Source organism: Anarrhichthys ocellatus, unplaced genomic scaffold (genome assembly GCF_004355925.1).
Source record: "Anarrhichthys ocellatus isolate YVR2014 unplaced genomic scaffold, GSC_Weel_1.0 scaffold142, whole genome shotgun sequence".
NCBI classification, from domain to species: Eukaryota; Metazoa; Chordata; class Actinopteri; order Perciformes; family Anarhichadidae; genus Anarrhichthys; species Anarrhichthys ocellatus.
The window spans coordinates 361,067-379,434 of NW_022280172.1; the positions used below are offsets into that span (position 1 = coordinate 361,067).

Here is an 18,368-nt window from a genome sequence, read left to right on the forward strand (position 1 = left end):
CCTCAAAATTATATTTTTTTCCCAACAGGTTGAGCCAATTTCCTATGTGTCATGTTATATTCCTGGTTGGCACTAGAGTTTATGCTGCTGTATGCAATCCATCAAGATCAATGTTGTTGCTAATCGCTGAAACATGTCAGACTGTGAAAACATTTTTAAATCCCCCTGGCATTTTTTGTGTGTTTTCTTACAATAAAAAAACAACAGTGACATATTGAAAATTAACGAATATTTAGTAGTTATGATCAGGCCTGAAGCTGGTTATAAGATTTAACTCAATGAAGGTGGAACAGATCATTACTATATAATTGTATGGCAGTATGCAGACATTTTTACATCAGAGTAACTTATTTAAAGGGATGCACAGGGGTTAAGTTAGAACTGCATACTTACCTGTAAGCAACCTACTATGCAAATATTGCTTCCAAAGGGTCATTTGCTGAGAGCTAACAAAGTAAAAGCTCAGTTGCATGTGATAGACACTATGTGTGCTATAATGTTTTTCACAACCACCCTTACTTAAATGTTAATGTTATATCACCATTACACTGAATGTTGGTGCGCGTATTGAAGCAGCTACACTTTGTTTCTGCTGTTAGTTCTGTTAGTTCCACTGTTCTGAAGTCTTATGGGTGATTATGCTATCTGCTGTAAATTCACATCACCTTACAAGTAAGTTGACCAGTGGGAAAAGCTAAGAAATACAGAAGCAAACAAAACAATAATAACAATAAAAGTCACAAAAGCAGTGTTCCTTTGGTCCTTACACGTCATGTATAACATTGACAGTGACTCCCGTCTTTGTGTCAAGGCTGAGGTGAAGGCTTCTGTGTTGGAGGAGGAGGAGGAGCTCGACACTGAAACAGTACAGAGTGAAGTAAAACATGTGCAGATTTTCACTTTTCAATGTCAGGTCAAAGATCATTTATACATACAAGTATAATCAGCATTCACCAATCCCCATTTAGTTGTTGAGTGCATGCTGTTATGCCCCAAATGATATGCATAAATAGAGAGAATATTCTTTTTTATAAAAAGCACATACTGGTCTTAGTCGAATGCTGGAGAAGTCTGGAGAACTGCGGCTGCCGCCTGCAGTGTCTGATGGGACAACACTGACAGCCATTACCATCTTAACAACACATTTAGTTTACAAAAAAACTGACATTCGAAATGAAGCAGATGAAGCAAAAAACAATAATCTCTGGCTGGAATAAAGTTTGACACCACTCACCTATTGAGTTGTCTGCGAGCGTTGGGGGAAATACCTGCTGTTTGTTCTCCACACAGCCAGGGGGAGTAGCACTAAGAGCTGAACTACAGCCAGGGTTGGAAGGGATTGGGATGGAGGGAGGCATGGTAGTGGCGGGGGGAGGCTGGAGAAAAAATACATAAACAACAGAGGAGCAACAAAGCCAATCAGAAAATGAAATAAACAGAAATGAGTTGAGTTGGGTAGATGTCAGAGGGTGAGCGGTATAAAGCTTTTAGCGTTATGTGATTTTTGTAAGATCATCTAGAAAAGTCATGATTTACAGGATTATTCATGAAACCAGAGAATACAGTCTAACCTCCTCCTCCTTATCCTCCACCTCCCCCTCATCATGAACGAGCTCCACCACCAGCGATGGGAAGAGACCGATCCGTCCATTCAGCTGTCCCTCCCAAAACCCATCATCCACCTGTAAAACAAAACATTCATGTAGATACACACAAATAACAAGTAAGAATAGAACAGATAGACGGTTCGTAATAAGAACAATTCCAGCATTGTCTCATGAACCCATCTATTCCTTCTACAAAATACTCTAAACTCAAGATCCACTTACTAGCTTTTCCAGAGCTTTCATCAACATCTCATGGCCTTTATCACCAATTTGATTTGCTCAGTTGTAATGCTTTTGTCTCATGATGACAACTAAATGAATTCCATCACAACTGAGAGCAAACTCTATTCCCTGGTGGAGACAGGGAGGTGTGGTCGAGAGCTCTGAAAAAAACTAGTGAGTGGTAATTTTTTTTTCAAACTGCTGTGCCAAAGGTCCAGAATAAACTTCCACACCCAGCGACTCCTGTTTATGCATGAAGCAGTTGAGGGGTGTTGTGAATTTTAATATGAGAGCCAACACTATTAGTTAGCCAAAAAACTGGAGTCAAGCTGAGACTGATGAAAGTGGAGCCCTAGTACTGCCCCAGAGAGCCTATAAACCCAGAAAGCGATGGATTGTGGTATTTTGAAGTCTGCAAAGATTTGTTGTGTTCTTATAAGTTTAGGCAACATAAAACAGCATATCTCTGAGGCTTCAGGCCCTACATTAATACAGATAATACACACCTCTGCATGTTCGCAGCGGATCAGGTGGATTAGTGCCCCCTCCTGGAAAGAAAGCTCCTCTGAACTCTGGGCCTGGTAGGAGTACAGAGCTCTGGCTACACCTGACACAGAATTCAAATGAAACTGGATTAGTAACACACACTAGGAGTGGCCCCAAAACGTACTATTAGATGATTCATTCTGAGAAGCCTGAAAAAACTGCCAATCTCACAGTCTGCAGTGGCGGAATAATGTGGTTATGAACCAATGATCATTAAAGTGGGGCTATATGGGAGTGCAGAATGTCTGATTTTACATAGAATTACTTTGTTTTCTACTAATATATCATAATATATCATGATATGGAGTATAGCTTTTGTTAGATTTTTTTTCTTCTTCTAATAGATTTCGTTGTAAATATCAGTCTATTAGTAGTACTGATAATAACAAATTATACCAATATAGATTATACCAAATATACTGAATATTTTTTCAATTCCAGATTAATGTAACAATTCATTTAACTAACATAAATATCAAAAACTTCTTGTCCTAGAGTTAATATTTCAATATTTTATTCAATCATCTTACAAACGTAATGTAACAAGATAATTGACACTGCTTGTCAGATGCCTGATCAGAAAAATACTGGAGCTCAAATTCAAATGGTTTGCTATGGAATATGGATTACTTTAATCACTGTGTGGCACAGCAACCCTTTCTATGACCTGGAGAATCAGTATTTTACTTAAGTGCTTGACTTAAAACTTAAAATATTCATTAACAGTAATATTCAAATGTATTTTTGCATCAGTGTGGGGCAAGGGAAATAATTCTAACTATTTACAGACTGTAACAACAGTCTGTAACGTTAATTAGATTAGTTGTATTTAACATTCTGAGCATTAATATAGCAGCAAACAACTATTTGCTATGTAAAGATATAGTAGAGTAATGTATACCTGAGCAGAAAATAAAGTCATTCTCCCTCTGTGTGTGTTGAATTATCCGTGCTTCTCCTTGCTTTGTTGACATAGTCGGGCCGGCCATGCATGCTTTTGGTGCATGTGAGCGTGCCCGACTGGTTAGCTCACTGCCGCTACTCTGCACTGCTCTCATATGGCAGTTACAGCTAATAATGCTGTCCCAGGCAACTACCCTCTGTTCCCCCCTCAGGTAAACACTGTATAGCTCTGTCACACTTTTTCTGTCGTTTGAACTATTAGCCCTGTTCACACTGTTAGCTATGACCTGCCGGCTCGCTGATGACTTGTCATATAATATAACATGTCATGGTGGGGATTAAAAGTAAACAAGACATGCATGCTTGCAGAGTTTACAGAGCTCTACAATGTTGGGTCTCTCTCTAAAATACTTCCACAGATATTGGGCAAAGTTCTGAGAGATTTCTGACAGTGGCAAGCAGTCAGGTGTCAGGACAGGCTTCTTCAGGACACCGGCAAGCGAGCAGCACTCGTTCGGCACGCTGCAAGAAGGTGCCGAGCTTAGTGGGCGGAGCCACAATTCCTGAGAACACCCATTGTTGTTAAGACAAATCGGTTTTATGATTTTAGTTGAGTCGCCTGAGCCACCCATTCTCTTTATACATCCTTAAAGTTGCTGGTTTTGAAACAAAAGCAACTTTATAGTCATTTACAACAATCGGCTAAAATAATTAAAATAATCATCCGTTTTATTATAATTTACAAGTATAAAAACTTTTTAAAATAAAACCCCACAGTCTGAAAATATCTTCACTCGTCCTCTGCTTACATGTAGGTGCCACGAGCTGCCAGTGCCAATCCTTGTCACAGGAGTGCCACCACTAGTCAGACGATTACCATTAGTCAGACGATTGCCACTAGTCAGACGATTGCCACTAGTCAGAGGATTGCCACTAGTCAGACATTTACCACTAGTCAGAGGATTACCACTAGTCAGAGGATTGCCACCACTAGTCAGACGATTACCACTAGTCAGACAATTGCCACTAGTCAGAGGAGTGCCACTAGTCAGACGATTGCCACTAGTCAGACAATTGCCGCTAGTCAGAGGATTGCCACTAGTCAGACGATTGCCACTAGTCAGACGATTGCCACTAGTCAGAGGAGTGCCACTAGTCAGACGATTGCCACCAGTCAGACGTGTAATGGGAAAATATGTCATAGTCTCATGTGAAGGTTTAAAGAATGTAAGTCCTAAAAGTGCAGACACCAAACAGTAGTTTCAGGAGATGATTTTAATTAGTTTAGTATCCAGGTGTCTTGTTATCTGTTATCTTGTGCACTGTTTCTTTCTTCGTAAGACAGAGACACAGAGAGGCCTTGACTAACAGAGATCCTTTGTCTGAAATACTCTTACTTCCTTTATGACGCATTATCTGAAGTTGTAAAGGCGTAAACCTTTGCATGCATATATGATGTGTGAGGGTAAAAAAATGTCTATTCTGTCTTTGCAATAGTCATTTTAACAATGTCACAATGGCCTCAAAGGAAGCATCTGCTGTGTGTTTAAACGGTTTATTATAAGGCAAACTGTGAACAAAGGGATTTGCAAACAGGAGATGAAGCGCCTTCGTGACTGTCTTAAATGGAGTATACTAAGGCTCGAAGGATGACCTGCCTTTTATTGTGTTCTTTGTGTATTCTTGTTAGCTAAGCAGATAACAGGAAGCTGTCTGAGCATAAATGTCCATGCATTGTGACTGTTTAGGCAGACCACTCTTACAGATCACTGCAATGTGTCTGTGAGACTGTTCTCTTTGCTTGCAAGCAAATAAATTGACTTTACAAACCTTGATCGTTCATCAAGACTCTGTTTACTTTATATTGATTGAAAACCTTCACTTTCTTCTCCTGACTAGTCATAAGAAATATTCCACAACAGACGATTGCCACTAGTCAGACGATTGCCACTAGGCGTCAGTCGATTGCCACCAGTGTGCCAATTTTGTGTGTAGAATCAGCTGTTTGTGCCTTGCGTCTCTCTCCGGTTGACTGTCCCTTACTTCCCTGTCCTTTCCCTTCTGTCTGTGGATTGCTACAATGGGGAAATGGAATTGGGACCGAAAATGAACTACAAGCAACTAAAAACTACAAGCAGGCTAAGAAACAGTGTCTGTCATTCTGGCTGTCTATTGATCTCCGCTCCATTTTAGTACTCTGGATAGTGCAGCACTGTACAGACACAAACAGCACTGTTCATAATTCCGAAACGACAGTTAAGTAATAGTTACATGTATCTCAACCAATAATTTAGTTATTTTTACTATTATTCCATAGATACATCAAGCTTAAACAAAGGAGGTTCAACGAGCAAAAAACAAAACCATGATTCGACAATCTGTCGACGATAGGCAAGACTTGACCAATCAGATTTGACTATGTAAATTCTTAGTCTGGGACACCCCTGACGCACTCACATGACATCACCTTATTTTGAATCAAGTCTGCATGCAAATTACATCAATTTAGGGAGCCAGCATATGATGTGGGCGACTGTGGCTAACAGTGGTGGGCCGTCAGGGCCTGCAAGGCCTTCTCTGCTGGCCTAAACAGAATCACAAAGTTATAGCTATTTTATAATTTAAAAACTTTTCTTAAATACACTTGTGACGACCCCTCCCTTCCACCAGGGGTCTGTGTCCTGTTTCCAGGATGGTAATCTGCTGCTGATGAGCCACACCTGAGCCTGCTGGAAGTCTCAGCTATAAAGGCTGCGCCTCTTTTTTGCCTCCGGGCGCATCTCCTCTCTGCCTCCTGTTTGGAGGGGCTGGCTGGCTGGCTGGCTGGCTGGCTGGCTGGCTGGCTGGCTGGCTGAGTTCTGTTAGTTGGTTCATTAAATAAATGTCTATTTATTACTTTTATCACTCGTCTTGTCTCCCTCATGTTGCGGCCTTTTGAGCCGGGTTGTGACACACTACATGTATTATAATTTATAGAAATATTTTTCCCATCATCTTATTTTCTCATTGCACAGCTACTGTCTTCATCAGTTGCCCTGCTTCCAGTGCAGCTTGTTTTAGGTAGAGCTTTTATCCAATCAGATTTCACCTCTGTGTCTCTAGGTAAGAAGAGAGGCCCGAGGCAGACTCACAAGTGCATCCCTTTGCAGTTTAAGTGAATGGGGACGATATTGTTGATTGTCATAGTCTTCAACCAATCAGATCTTTAGTGTGACACGTTGGGCGTATTCTTTGACGTGCCAGAGCCTGCTAGCTGGCCTACAAGTACATGATTGGTCAGTGGGCTAGCATGACATGTTGGGTGGTGACAATCCCAATACCTGCTGCCTCTGTCAAGCGGACATTTTCAGCCTCAAGCGCATTAAAACGTATTCAAGAAATACAACTGGGGAGGCTCGACTGTCTTCACTGGCGTCCCTGAATGGAGAAGGACTTCTCACTGGAACTAAAACGCACGGATGTACTGAACAACTGTGGGATTAAACTCTTTATTAACGAAGAAAGGAGGATGCACTTTGTCTTTAAATAGTGAACAGCAGCTCTGGTAAGTGAACTGCAGTACCTTTAACTGCCATAAATATTATTTATGTCATTATTTAATATGCTTGTTTATATTATATATTATTATTTGTACAACTTGTTTTTGTGAATATGGATTTTTGTTCGGTTTTATATGTGATAGGAACTATTGTTACGTCCTATGTTGCGCTGGGGACATATGTAGCTGGTGCACAGCAACAAGAAGACGCGCGAAGCGGCAGCGGTCTCTATAAAGTTAAAGTGTTAAAGTTAAGTTTTTAAGTGATCTACTTTGAAGATTCATGTGTTTTCAAGGGGACACATTTTCCCTCTCGGTGTTGAGAGACGAATAAATCCGTCAGTAACAAGAAGACTATGGAGTCGTGTATTTCCTGGAGGGAGTGGTACTCTGTTAATTTGTCTAATGTGTCGTTTTCATGATATGGGTATCATGAAAACCACACAATATGAATAATATTTGAATGGCCCGTGCTCTTGAGTGTGTGGTGGAATGCGTGTTTTAGCTGAATTGATTTTGACTATATGCATTGTTCGTTAATACCGCCGCATCCCGTCATGTATCTCCACTCATAGTGTATTTGTAGGTGTTGAGCTTCATTTTTACAAGTGCAGGCCCAGGAATAAAATGCACGGCCCACCACAAGTGGAGAGCAGCGCCGTCCTTCAATCAGAGGATCGGCGGTTCGATCCCTGGCTAGTCACATGTCGATGTGTCCTTGAGCAAGACACTTAACCCCAAACATTGCTCCCGTAGCTGTGCCTACGGTGTAGAAATGTGATAGAATCTGAATTGTAAGTCGCTTTGGATAAAAGTGTCTGCTAAATGACTGTAATGTAATGATAGAGGTACTTTTCCAGAGCTGGGAAAAATGCTCACATCTCGCACATCTCGCTTTCACATTAAACTGCAGAGTTGGTGAGAGAATGTTATTTCCGCAACACTGGCGAGGTGCCACTGGTTGTGAGGTGCCATGCCACAAATTCCTAACAGGACATAACGCTTGTAAGGGATGCCCGGTTTGACGCAGTAGCCGAGTAGTGTATTAAATGTAAACTATTGAAAGTGAAAGTATTGAAATGGTCCGGATGATTGCATTTCATGTCATGTTCGGGGGCCGCACAAAAGGTTTCTAAAAGGAGCCAATTTATGCAACTATGCATTACATTCTCACGGGAGACTGTGTTTCAAATACAATATGCAAGTACCTGATACATTCAGCTGTACAGTAAGTTACACATACAAAAGACTGACCTCTGCTAACTGCCCTCTCGTTATACCCAGTGGATGAGGTGGAGCTGAAAGAACTGTTTAGCTGAGTGGCATCCTCTGAAGGTAGACACGGGAACTGCACATAACGTTCAGGAACATACCCCACCTGACCACATGCGTTACACACCTGGCCAGAGACATGAACAAGTAGAGAGAAAGATGAGACACTGGAAAACATGCACCCTTTAACTCAATACAAAATAGTGTTGTTTTTGTTAAGTTACTGGGAGGAACTTTTAAGTGGTTGTAAGAGCCATTTTGTATTCTTAACAGTTTTTGTATTTTATGTTTATTGCCAAAGTATGTGTGTTATGCCCTTTAGAATGTTTACTATATAATAGATTTAAGGTAATTGGTCATGTTGTAAAATGTGTGTTTTTGCCCTATTAAGATAAAGGCTCCTCTCTTCTGTCCTGCTATTGGATCATTTTTGGTGACTCCTTTAAGTAGGTTTCAGTGCTAGTTAGGCTTTGATGGAGCAGGATGTGGAGCAACAATTTTTCTGACTTAATGTAGTGGCAGCTTATTTTACCGTCCTTCTTGGCCACTTCTTGCAGGATGTAAAGGGTTCTGACTCGCGTAGACTACCATATGCTCTCGCAGATTAGACTTTTTAGTTATAGCCAGCATAAGGTCAATGTTTTGGTACTCCAGTTATTGCATAAGGAAATTGTTTATTTTTTACTTTTTGTTCACATGGAATAAAACTACTTTTAACTACGAGCTACGAGCCTCATCATTGGACAGCTAACAAGAAAAGTTTAGCCTGCAAGAGCACATGGTAGTCTACGCCAGTCAGAACCCTTTACATCCTGCAAGAAGTGGCCAAGAAGGACGGTAAAATGAGCTGCCACTACAGTGGTTATGAAACAGTCTCAATTGAATGCTGATGCCTTTATAAGACCTACATAAGTAAATGAGACCATCAGCGAGAATATATTTCTGTACTCTTAAACCTAAATCATCAGCGGCACAAAATCTTGCAGGTTCACCAGAAGCCCCTCAGGTCAGAATTCAGTGGGGCCTCCTACAGCAACCACCCCACCGCGAACAGACCCAGATCCGGCTTTGCTGCTGCTTTCAACCTGCAGTCGGAACTCCAGTGGCAGGTGGAGAGCAGACTATACATTGGTCAGAGATCCACCACGTGGAGATGAGCCACGGCAGAATAGAGCTGACCTCCACTCCGGAAGTGGAGACAAAGGGGAGGACATCAAAGAAACATGGGAAAATAGGCAGATGCTGAGGCGCTGCAGGTTTTGAAGTCATGGGTCACAGATTACAATATCCTGTTACAGTAAATGTTGAGTCCATTGGCAGAGTTTAGGGCTTAAGGATCCTGGGAAATTGAGTTTGATGCCTCAGTCGCCATGTTTAGTGGTGAGTCCTAACTTCCCCCCTTTTGGTCTTAAGGTTAGGCTTCCGGCCGCAGTCTTTTAGAGCAACTCAAAGTTTTAAAGAGTTCTCAGCTTCTTGGAAACAGCTTGAAAGCTGTACAGCTCAAACCTCGGGGACAAAGACTTTTGTCAGTTCACTCAACTTGTTGACACTATCTATCTTGGCTAGGCAGCAACAATCAAAATTACAGACCAAAATCCAGTTGAACAATCATAATGGCAATGTATAAAATACATAACCAGCATTTCTCCGTTTTTTACCAGGTTAGTCAGAAGAACATGAATGTTAGAAATGTAAATTGATATGGTGAGATGCAGAGAGAGTGGCACCTACACTGATATGGACATGCGACTAGTTAGGGTCAAAATTGTGTGTCGTAAAGCATCTGCACCAGTGATCTCATGACAAGATACTATCAAGGAGCTGGTCCAAATGTACTGTTAAAGTTGGACAGTGGTGTCATAGTCCAATCAGCATTTAGTTCTATCAATTAATTGTATTATGACCAATCATAATTTAGTTTCATCAACCAATAGTAAGATGTCTGGCTCTAACTGGGCTCAGAATTATTGAGTTTTGCTGTTACTAACAAACTCAAGTTGCCTTTGTAACTGGAAGAAAAGTAAAGCATAGCCATGTATTGACTAGTACCGTGAGAAGTGAACTCTGGTGCTCTTGTGCATAACTCGTGGCTCAGGGCTGTAACGCTCCATGTAGCTAGAGGCAGGGAGGCATTCAGAGGCGCTGTCACTCTGTCAGACTATGACCACAATCTGAACTGTGCTGCGGTCATTGTCTGACTGGTCTATTGGCTGATCACACCAAATCTGGGCCAGAATTTGGCCTTTAACACTTCTATTGTGTGAATGCCTATCTACAAAGGCCATTGGTGGACATGGCATTTGCGCTCACTGTTGTCATGCAGCCTTTTGTCACACAACCTTGGTCAGTACACTTGCCAAATGAAACAGTGCTGCTCTACACTATGGGGAATAACTTCCTGTGAAAGAGTGGTAGCTATGACACCATATAGTGGCTATAGGGTGGAAAGCAGACGACATGGTGGTCAGAAATCCACCACATGGTGAAGAGCCAGGGACAGAAGAGAGCTGACCCCCACTTCTGCTGTACAGGAGAAGAGGTAGAGAGCAAAGAAAGAGCAGAGTTAAGAGGCAGGACGCAACAGCACAGTGGGTTTTGTTAACCTGATGAAGTCTTGGGTCACAGATCATAGTACCCTGTTATTGTAAACGTTGAGTTCATGGGCTGAGTTTAGGGCTAAAGGATCATGGGAAATTGAGTTTGATTGCTTAGTAACAGTAACTTATGTGGGCAGACCCGTAGGTTGTGTTCGTAATGACCGATGGCTGCGGCTTACGGTTTTCTTGCAGACCTCCTGTAATAACGTTGGCCTCTCAGGCTTGGCCTTTGGTTCTACGGGGTCTTGACCTGGTTGGTACGTAAAGTACATAGTTTGTTTGTTATTTGTTGTTTTGTGAACTAGGCTTGTGGGCTGCACACTCTCCTCACGGGGAGTCTTAAAGAGTTAACCAATACATGGACATGTAACGGAGTGGAAGGACCGCAGGGCGTGGCTAGGCAAGCCAGTGTGTCTTATAGAAGTATCTGTGTATTCTGGCAGCAGGGGATCATTCTTTGTACATACACCTTGAAAGGTTACAATGTAACCAAACCAAACTACCTTCAGCCAGTCCTCCATGCCTCCATCCTCAATCACTTGAAGCTCTTCCCCTTCCATGATTGACAGCTCATCTGACTGGCTGGCCTATAGGAAGTAACATGCTTTTGTCATTATAAATTGTCCAACTGCAGCACTATATATACAGGATAAAACAATGTCGATTGCCTTTGTTGAAAACAACTGCAGTTCAATTTGTAATTGTTTTCTGAAGATTTTCTCAAAATACAACATTCTGTATCTTTTCCATAAGGTTACACAGATTTCAGAGAAGGACAACACTGTGTAGGATAGGCATGACCTTTTATCTTTTAACAACATCTGATATACTTTTTCTAGTTACCTTGTTGATTTCTCTAAATGTTCTGGCCTATAACTTGACTTTACTTTCCCATATATTGTCATGACCACAGGAAAAAGAGGTGTCAAGTTGTCATGTTGAGAATTGCGTGGTTTTGTTCATTTCAAAAGCATGGAGAGAGTTCTGAATGGAACCATGTGAAGCCCTGACCCTAAGATTAAAGATGGTTTGCTTCTTTTGCAGAGGTAAACCACCTGTTAACTGTAGACTATTTCATTAATCTCTACCTGATAGCTATAGACAACTCTGCAGGCTGCAGGGTAAATACAAACTCCAGATGCTGACACTGGATCTGCAAAGATGTCTCCGTTCTCATCATCGTAGTCCTCAATGTCAGTCAGCTCAAACTCATCCTCCTAAAAAGACACACAATGAAAACTTGTCCATGAGTAGGCAAGGTATATCACATATTCTTCTCAATATGGTACATCCTCCAAATGTTACCCTTCTTTGTTATTTTTGGTTATTATTAGAGGCTCGCAGCCCACCTCACTGAGCAATGGAATTTCATTTTTTCAATAAACAATGTTTTCATCTCTCAATAACCAGCATGTCTTTTTTTTCCGACTGGATCAGTTGTTGACAGATTTGACTTAAAGGAGATGTCTGGTGAAATTCTATATTTTCACTATCATCAACAAGTCCCATTAAGAGCCAAAACCAACAATGATTGTATCCTACGAACAAGGAGTGCATGTGTGTATCAAAGCCTGATATATCATCTTTCTCTGTGACATAGAGCTCTATTTTTGAACACACACATTGTTTGTGTTGACTTAATCCTACATAAAATGTCCTGCACCTACTACACTACTGAAAATAATCCCCAACAAATGCCCTATTTCTTCCAGTTTGAGTATTATTTGATAATAAAATTACAGTGGACTTTTTTTGGAAATTCCTGGGTCTATGTGTGTTTGCATACTGAAACGTCCTCAGTAGACTTCCTCTGTTCACTGAGGCGTCTCTCCCTCTCCAGCTCCTCCTCTGCCTGGTTCATGGCGTTGTGAAGCCACATCTCAATTCCTGTGACGCTGTCTGACAACAATGCCAGACGGGCTTCTGCCTTCACCCTACTGAGCTGAGACAGGAAGAAAACAAGACGCACAGTCAGTCAGACAATCACACACACAGACAGCAGCTGGGTTTTGTTCTCAAATTATCAAATTAGCACGAGGTCCGGCGCTTCACAATATACACTTTTTACTTTCCTTCATTTTGCTGGTGTACGTAGGAGAACTACGTTGGCAGATGTGCAAATGCTGTTTAATACTTGTTTTGTAGATATCTGTTAAGCACTGGAGCACAAAAAGTGTTTTCTGTGGTTGAACTTGGAATATTTGTTGAAGAGAAGGTATTTTTAGAACTGGAATATTTCTTCCCACAAAAAAGGGGGCTATATGTGATGAATTATTAGTTAGTAGTCCAATGTTGAATGGGGAAATATATTTGGTCAGACCGGTTACTGACTCTGTTCTGACATCTGGGTTGTCAGATACACAGTGTTGCTAAGCTCTGACGCTTATTACCATTATCAAAGAAAGGTTTACAAAACGTTCAGGGAGCATTTCCACATTTTTTAACCCTGTCTCCTAAAATTCATGTTTGCGTACAACTAAACAGCATTCTCATTTACGTGAAACATATTTTCTCCCGGATTATGCTTGCAGATTTAAACACCTAGTTAACGTCTTAAAAAAACCAAAAACAAAACTTAAGGCAACAAACCTACATGGTAAGGTTTTGTAAGAAGTGGTTTGGCTTAAAATAACTATGTTTGTGACATAATTTAAGTTATGGATGTGAATTAAGTAGACTTTTGGTTTCACATGGGACATGCGTTCTCTAGGATGAAAGTCCTGTTTATTTGCCTTTTACAATAACTTTCTGCCAGCACATTATCGTTTTCTACAGATTTGTTTCTTACAGATGTCTGTCCACTCCGACCTCCTCTATACATGGACTTCAGCAGTCTTTGAGTAGAAACATCTTAGATAGATAATTGGTATTCTTTGACTAAATGTTGTTGTTCATTTTGAATAAAAACTATATTTTTTATTGTGATTCTGGTTTTTTTATATGCTTTATCAATTGATGTGCTTTCTTCTATACATTAAAGAAGGAGGGAGATACTGAGAGCCGAATGGTAACAGGACGAGGTGAAGAACTAACTGACATGTTGGATTTTTTATTACCTTGGCCTTCCTGACACTGTCCTGCACCTCTGCTATTTTCTGCTCCACACTGTACCCCGTGTCCCCTGACAAGAGCTTCAACCGACTCTCTAACATCTGTAGAGCCTGACAGAAAAAAAAGACAGAGATGAACAATTCTCTGGCCATAAAAACATTATTTTTTATGGCCTGCCCATAGTACATGAATCCAGTTATAATAATAATAATAATAATTAAAGCTGCAAGCAGCATTGATCGGGCTCTCGTAACTTCACGCACGTTGAGGGTACTGGCAGGACTCTGGGTGACGCGGCCATGCATTTCTGTGACCATCATACACTGCGTGCACGAGTTACATGATATTTCCTGCGTCGACCAGCAGCGTAGCAAGATCATGTTGCCAGGTCTTAAGCCTCAAATGTTTTGAGTGTACCTCCGATACAATCATGAATATAAGCCTGTTAAGATCATTAAGAAAATGAATGTGTGTGAATGCGCTTCAGTGTTTGTAACATAACAGACTGTCAGTTTACTGGGATGGGGTTCAACTCCCTGCAGTGTCCTGCTGATTGTATTTGGACTTAAATGAAAGTTAACAGAACAGTAGTGTCATTTGCTGTTACTTGAACACTTTAATTTAACACTGTTTTCATTTTAAGCTCTTCTGTAACTTTAGATTGTAGTGTGAAGCATTCATTGTAACATTTAACCTGATTCTCATGAAGAAGATCATTCATACTAATGCCCACTGACATGGTTTGAAAACCTACTGTTGTAATGATCACAAAAGTCTGCCTGTGTGTACAGCAAATGTGAATGGGGAACCTGTATGAAGGTAAATCACTGTCAAAATCCGAGAGCGCAAATGAGATCCATGCGCGCACGAAAATCAAACAGCCGCTCGCGTATTTTACTTTGACGAGCGCTTTTACCTCACTCCGCGATCAAAATTCACTCTCGCGCGAGCGATAATCTTGGCTCCAGATCTTTGAGCAGGTCCAAATTGTTGCTCATATTATATACAACTATATTATATCTCTTCTGTAAACACAACAGTATGATTAAATATGATCACATCATGTTTTAATCAATTAAAATCAAAGAGTTTCTTTGAGCTGTTTGTCACAAGAGGTTTGACTCAAACACACATTGTCTGTAATAGAATGATGGAGTGAATTTAAACCAATCTGAGCAACTTGACTTGAACACATTTTTAATTCTTGTATTTAACAACTCTATTAATATAATTTGTATTTCATCAGCCTCTACAGTCTGAAAAGTTTACAAAACCTGTCAGACAAATGTAGAACATCTTGTCGTCGGTGTTCGGGCCCAAATAATAATAAACATTTGAAGAACAATAGATCCTCCGCTCCGACTACGTCGGTGCTCGGGCCCTAATAATAAACATTAGAATAACAATAGGTCCTACGCTACCAACTACGTCGGTGCTCTGGCCCTAAAAAACATTAGAATAACAATAGGGCCCTAATAATAAGAACAATAAACATTTGAAGAACAATAGGTCCTCCGCTCCGACTACGTCGGTGCTCGGGCCCTAATAATAAGAACAATAAACATTTGAAGAACAATAGGTCCTCCGCTCCGATTACGTCGGGGCTCGGGCCCTAATTAGAATAACAATAGGTCCTCCGCTCCGACTACGTCAGTGCTCGGGCCCTAATAACAATATGTCCTACACTCCGACTATGTCGGTGCTCGGGCCCTAATAATAATTAGAGTAACAATAGGTCCTCCGCTCCGACTATGTCGGTGCTCGGGCCCTAATAATAACTTTTAGAGAAAGCTGTATTTCCAGAAGAAAAAATTCTGAGGGCCACTGCTACAAGCATTCATTAGCTCAGGAGTATCTTCCCAACTTTGAAATCAAAGTCTCACCCTCTCTCCATGGGTGATGATCTTGTAGTCTTTAGCAGCTTTTGTAGCCCATTTCTTGGCCTCCTTAACCAGCCAGCCCTCTGCTTCTGAAGCACAAACCTCCTGTAGAGCAGACACCTGTACAAAAGAGAGACAAACGTATTCTTCATTCTTAAGCTTTCCATGTGTCATCTTGTACACATCTGCATAGTGCAACTCAACACAAGCCTTATATCATAAAGTTATTATATGAATGTTATTGTACCCACACCTTCACATGCACACACATGCACCCATGCTTATTTATTGTTTTGGCTTAATGATGAAAATCTTCCCAATTCCTTCCAATATCTAAATGAGTTCCCCCGGAGTTCCCACACACAAACATTCAAGCACACCTTGTCATGTGGAGCTGGCTGGAAGGTGAATTCAGGGGTTTTGCTGAAGACGACAGATTCTTGAAGAAACTGCAGAATGTTTCTCTCTCTGGTCACCTGACAATAGAGCAACCGATCAATGTTAATCAGGAACAAACAAAACAATTCCTCCTACCTTATCCTTTTGGAAAAAAAAAAATCCACAATTTGTAAGAGAGGTTTGGAAACATATGCTCTGACAATATAGAAAAGGTCTGTGGGTGCACCTCAAGCAACCAAAACAGCACATAGCAGTCATGGTTTCAAACCAAACTGGATACCAAACTGACCTGTATCGCTTGGGTGTGAGTGGACAAAAAACAATGTTTTCATCTGTGCCACCCTTGTAACATCATACAAATTAAGAGCTAGGTGTTAAAATGCTTTCCAAACACTCACATTTTGAAGGGAACAACTTATGAGATTTCACCAAGTTGCTACATTAGTTCAGACATTTTGTGTATGTGTTGAATTTTCTTATGTAAACTTTTGTTTCTTGTACCTAGATGTACCAGTAAGCCTCTCTTAGCTATTGCCCCATTCTTTGTATGTACTTGTATGCTATTATCTTCCAACTTTTCTTGCATCTCTCATTTCCCTTACATTTAAAAAAAAAAAAAAATTCTCCTGTGTTTAATTTGTTTTTTTTATTTCTTTCTGCATTTCCCAATCTGCCAACCTTGCTGTAACCCCTCTGCCTCCACCCCTGTCTTTCAAGAGACAAGGTGAGAAATGTCTTATGTCTGGTTTCACAGGAGCCACGGTGGACAAACACCGCCTCCTGGGTGAATGTACTGTGTTTGCTTGACCCATCCATCCATCCACCATGACCTCCTCCTTAGGTGCACTTTTGCAAACTATGAAATTTAACTTTATTTCAACCGTCATTTACATTAGGTACATATATGAAAATTGGCCTGCATTTGACCCATCCTTAGCATATTAGGAGCAGTGGGCTGCTGTGAAGCGCCCAGGGAGCAATTTGGAGTTCTGGGCACTTTGGCACAGGACTCGTAGCAGCCAGGGATCAAACTGCCAACCTTGTGGTTCCCGGACGACCCCTTCTACCCCATGAGCCACGACCGCCCCATGACATGACAAAACTACTGAATGCTTTACTGTAGACAGAACACAAGTAACACTGTATGCACATATACAGACATACCTTGGCAACACTCTCCCATATCGTGCTGTATAGTTTGTGTACAGCAAGACAGGTGTCCATTTCTGCCCCACACAGCAGGGTAAAATGGCTTCTTAAATCATCGTAAACATCACCGTCCATTTGCTGATGAGAGAAATAGAGTACAAGTCACACTTTTCATTATTTCAAGTTGTTTTGCCACCATTTTCAACACTCCAGCTCTTATCCAACAATGCCTGACTGGAATATCATATCGACGGCCCCAAGGAAAAATTGCTGTTGGGCCCCTTTTGAACGCCACCACCGCATCCGCAGTCCTCAGTTCATTATGTATATTTTCTATGGTTCGCAAGTTTCTACCAAGTATAGAATGTGCAACAGACTATACATGGCACACTATTCATTCATTGCTAGGCTGTGCTGTGATTTTAGCATAGTGGCCACACTCAGTATTGCAGAGACACACTGTCCCAAAAAGATACAGTTTTTCCCATACACAATCTGTAAAACACTGACTCGTTTCGCTAAGCATTTCAACCCCCCAAAGTGACTCTTTATATCATCAGAATTCAATCCATTAAGTCCTGAAAGTCTGGAAAAGGTAAATCATTAAATTATTTTTCTTATGAATCTTCAAGTGTGCAGGGAGAACAAGAGCAAAGGCTTGGCCCTTTCAGGCTTGGTCTGATGCGTATGCTAATACCCAGTTCAGCCAGAAAAAATGATAAAGTCAACACTGACTTTTGGTTTTTAGACGGTACATGGACAACGGTCTCCTGGGTGAAAGTCCTGCGTTTGTTTTAATGGACATTCTCACTTGTTTTACTCATTGTTATACCAGACTTGTCACGGTTAGGCTGTGTCTCCTGTTTTTCCCCTGTGTTCCTGTGTCTCTGTGTGTGTTTGTAAGCCAACTTTGACTCGGTTTCACATACAAACTGCTATCTCCTGGGTGATTTGGTAGAAAATAAGTTTCCCTCGAAAAATGCAGTTTCATGTATGGAAACGTCATTTTTAGGAGACCAGGCTGGAAATGTACAGATTAAGTGAATAAAGGGAAAGTAGGCTGTGTTTTGTGCACTGTACAGAGAAAATACATCAGGAAATTATGTGGTAACTATTTTATCAGATACACGACCCAAACTGGCTTCCTGTTCTCTGTATGTGTGTGTGTGTGTGTGTGTGTGTGTGTGTGTGTGTGTGTGTGTGT

The 18,368-nt window shown here is 41.0% G+C and overlaps 1 protein-coding gene across 1 annotated transcript in view; it reads right to left on the reverse strand.

Annotated features, from left to right (window-relative positions):
• Positions 1-18,368, reverse strand: part of LOC116400019 (F-BAR and double SH3 domains protein 1-like) — a 29,693-nt gene continuing 11,325 nt past the window's right edge. The window contains exons 9-21 of the mRNA XM_031877617.1: positions 17,180-17,302; positions 15,997-16,092; positions 15,620-15,736; positions 13,742-13,846; positions 12,472-12,627; positions 11,774-11,902; positions 11,189-11,272; positions 8,071-8,215; positions 2,336-2,436; positions 1,572-1,682; positions 1,235-1,376; positions 1,046-1,101; positions 1-857 (exon numbers count right to left, since the gene is read on the reverse strand). Coding sequence (XP_031733477.1) covers positions 807-857; positions 1,046-1,101; positions 1,235-1,376; positions 1,572-1,682; positions 2,336-2,436; positions 8,071-8,215; positions 11,189-11,272; positions 11,774-11,902; positions 12,472-12,627; positions 13,742-13,846; positions 15,620-15,736; positions 15,997-16,092; positions 17,180-17,302 — 1,416 coding nt within the window. The 3' untranslated portion in view covers positions 1-806. The remainder of the gene's footprint in view (positions 858-1,045; positions 1,102-1,234; positions 1,377-1,571; positions 1,683-2,335; positions 2,437-8,070; positions 8,216-11,188; positions 11,273-11,773; positions 11,903-12,471; positions 12,628-13,741; positions 13,847-15,619; positions 15,737-15,996; positions 16,093-17,179; positions 17,303-18,368) is intronic.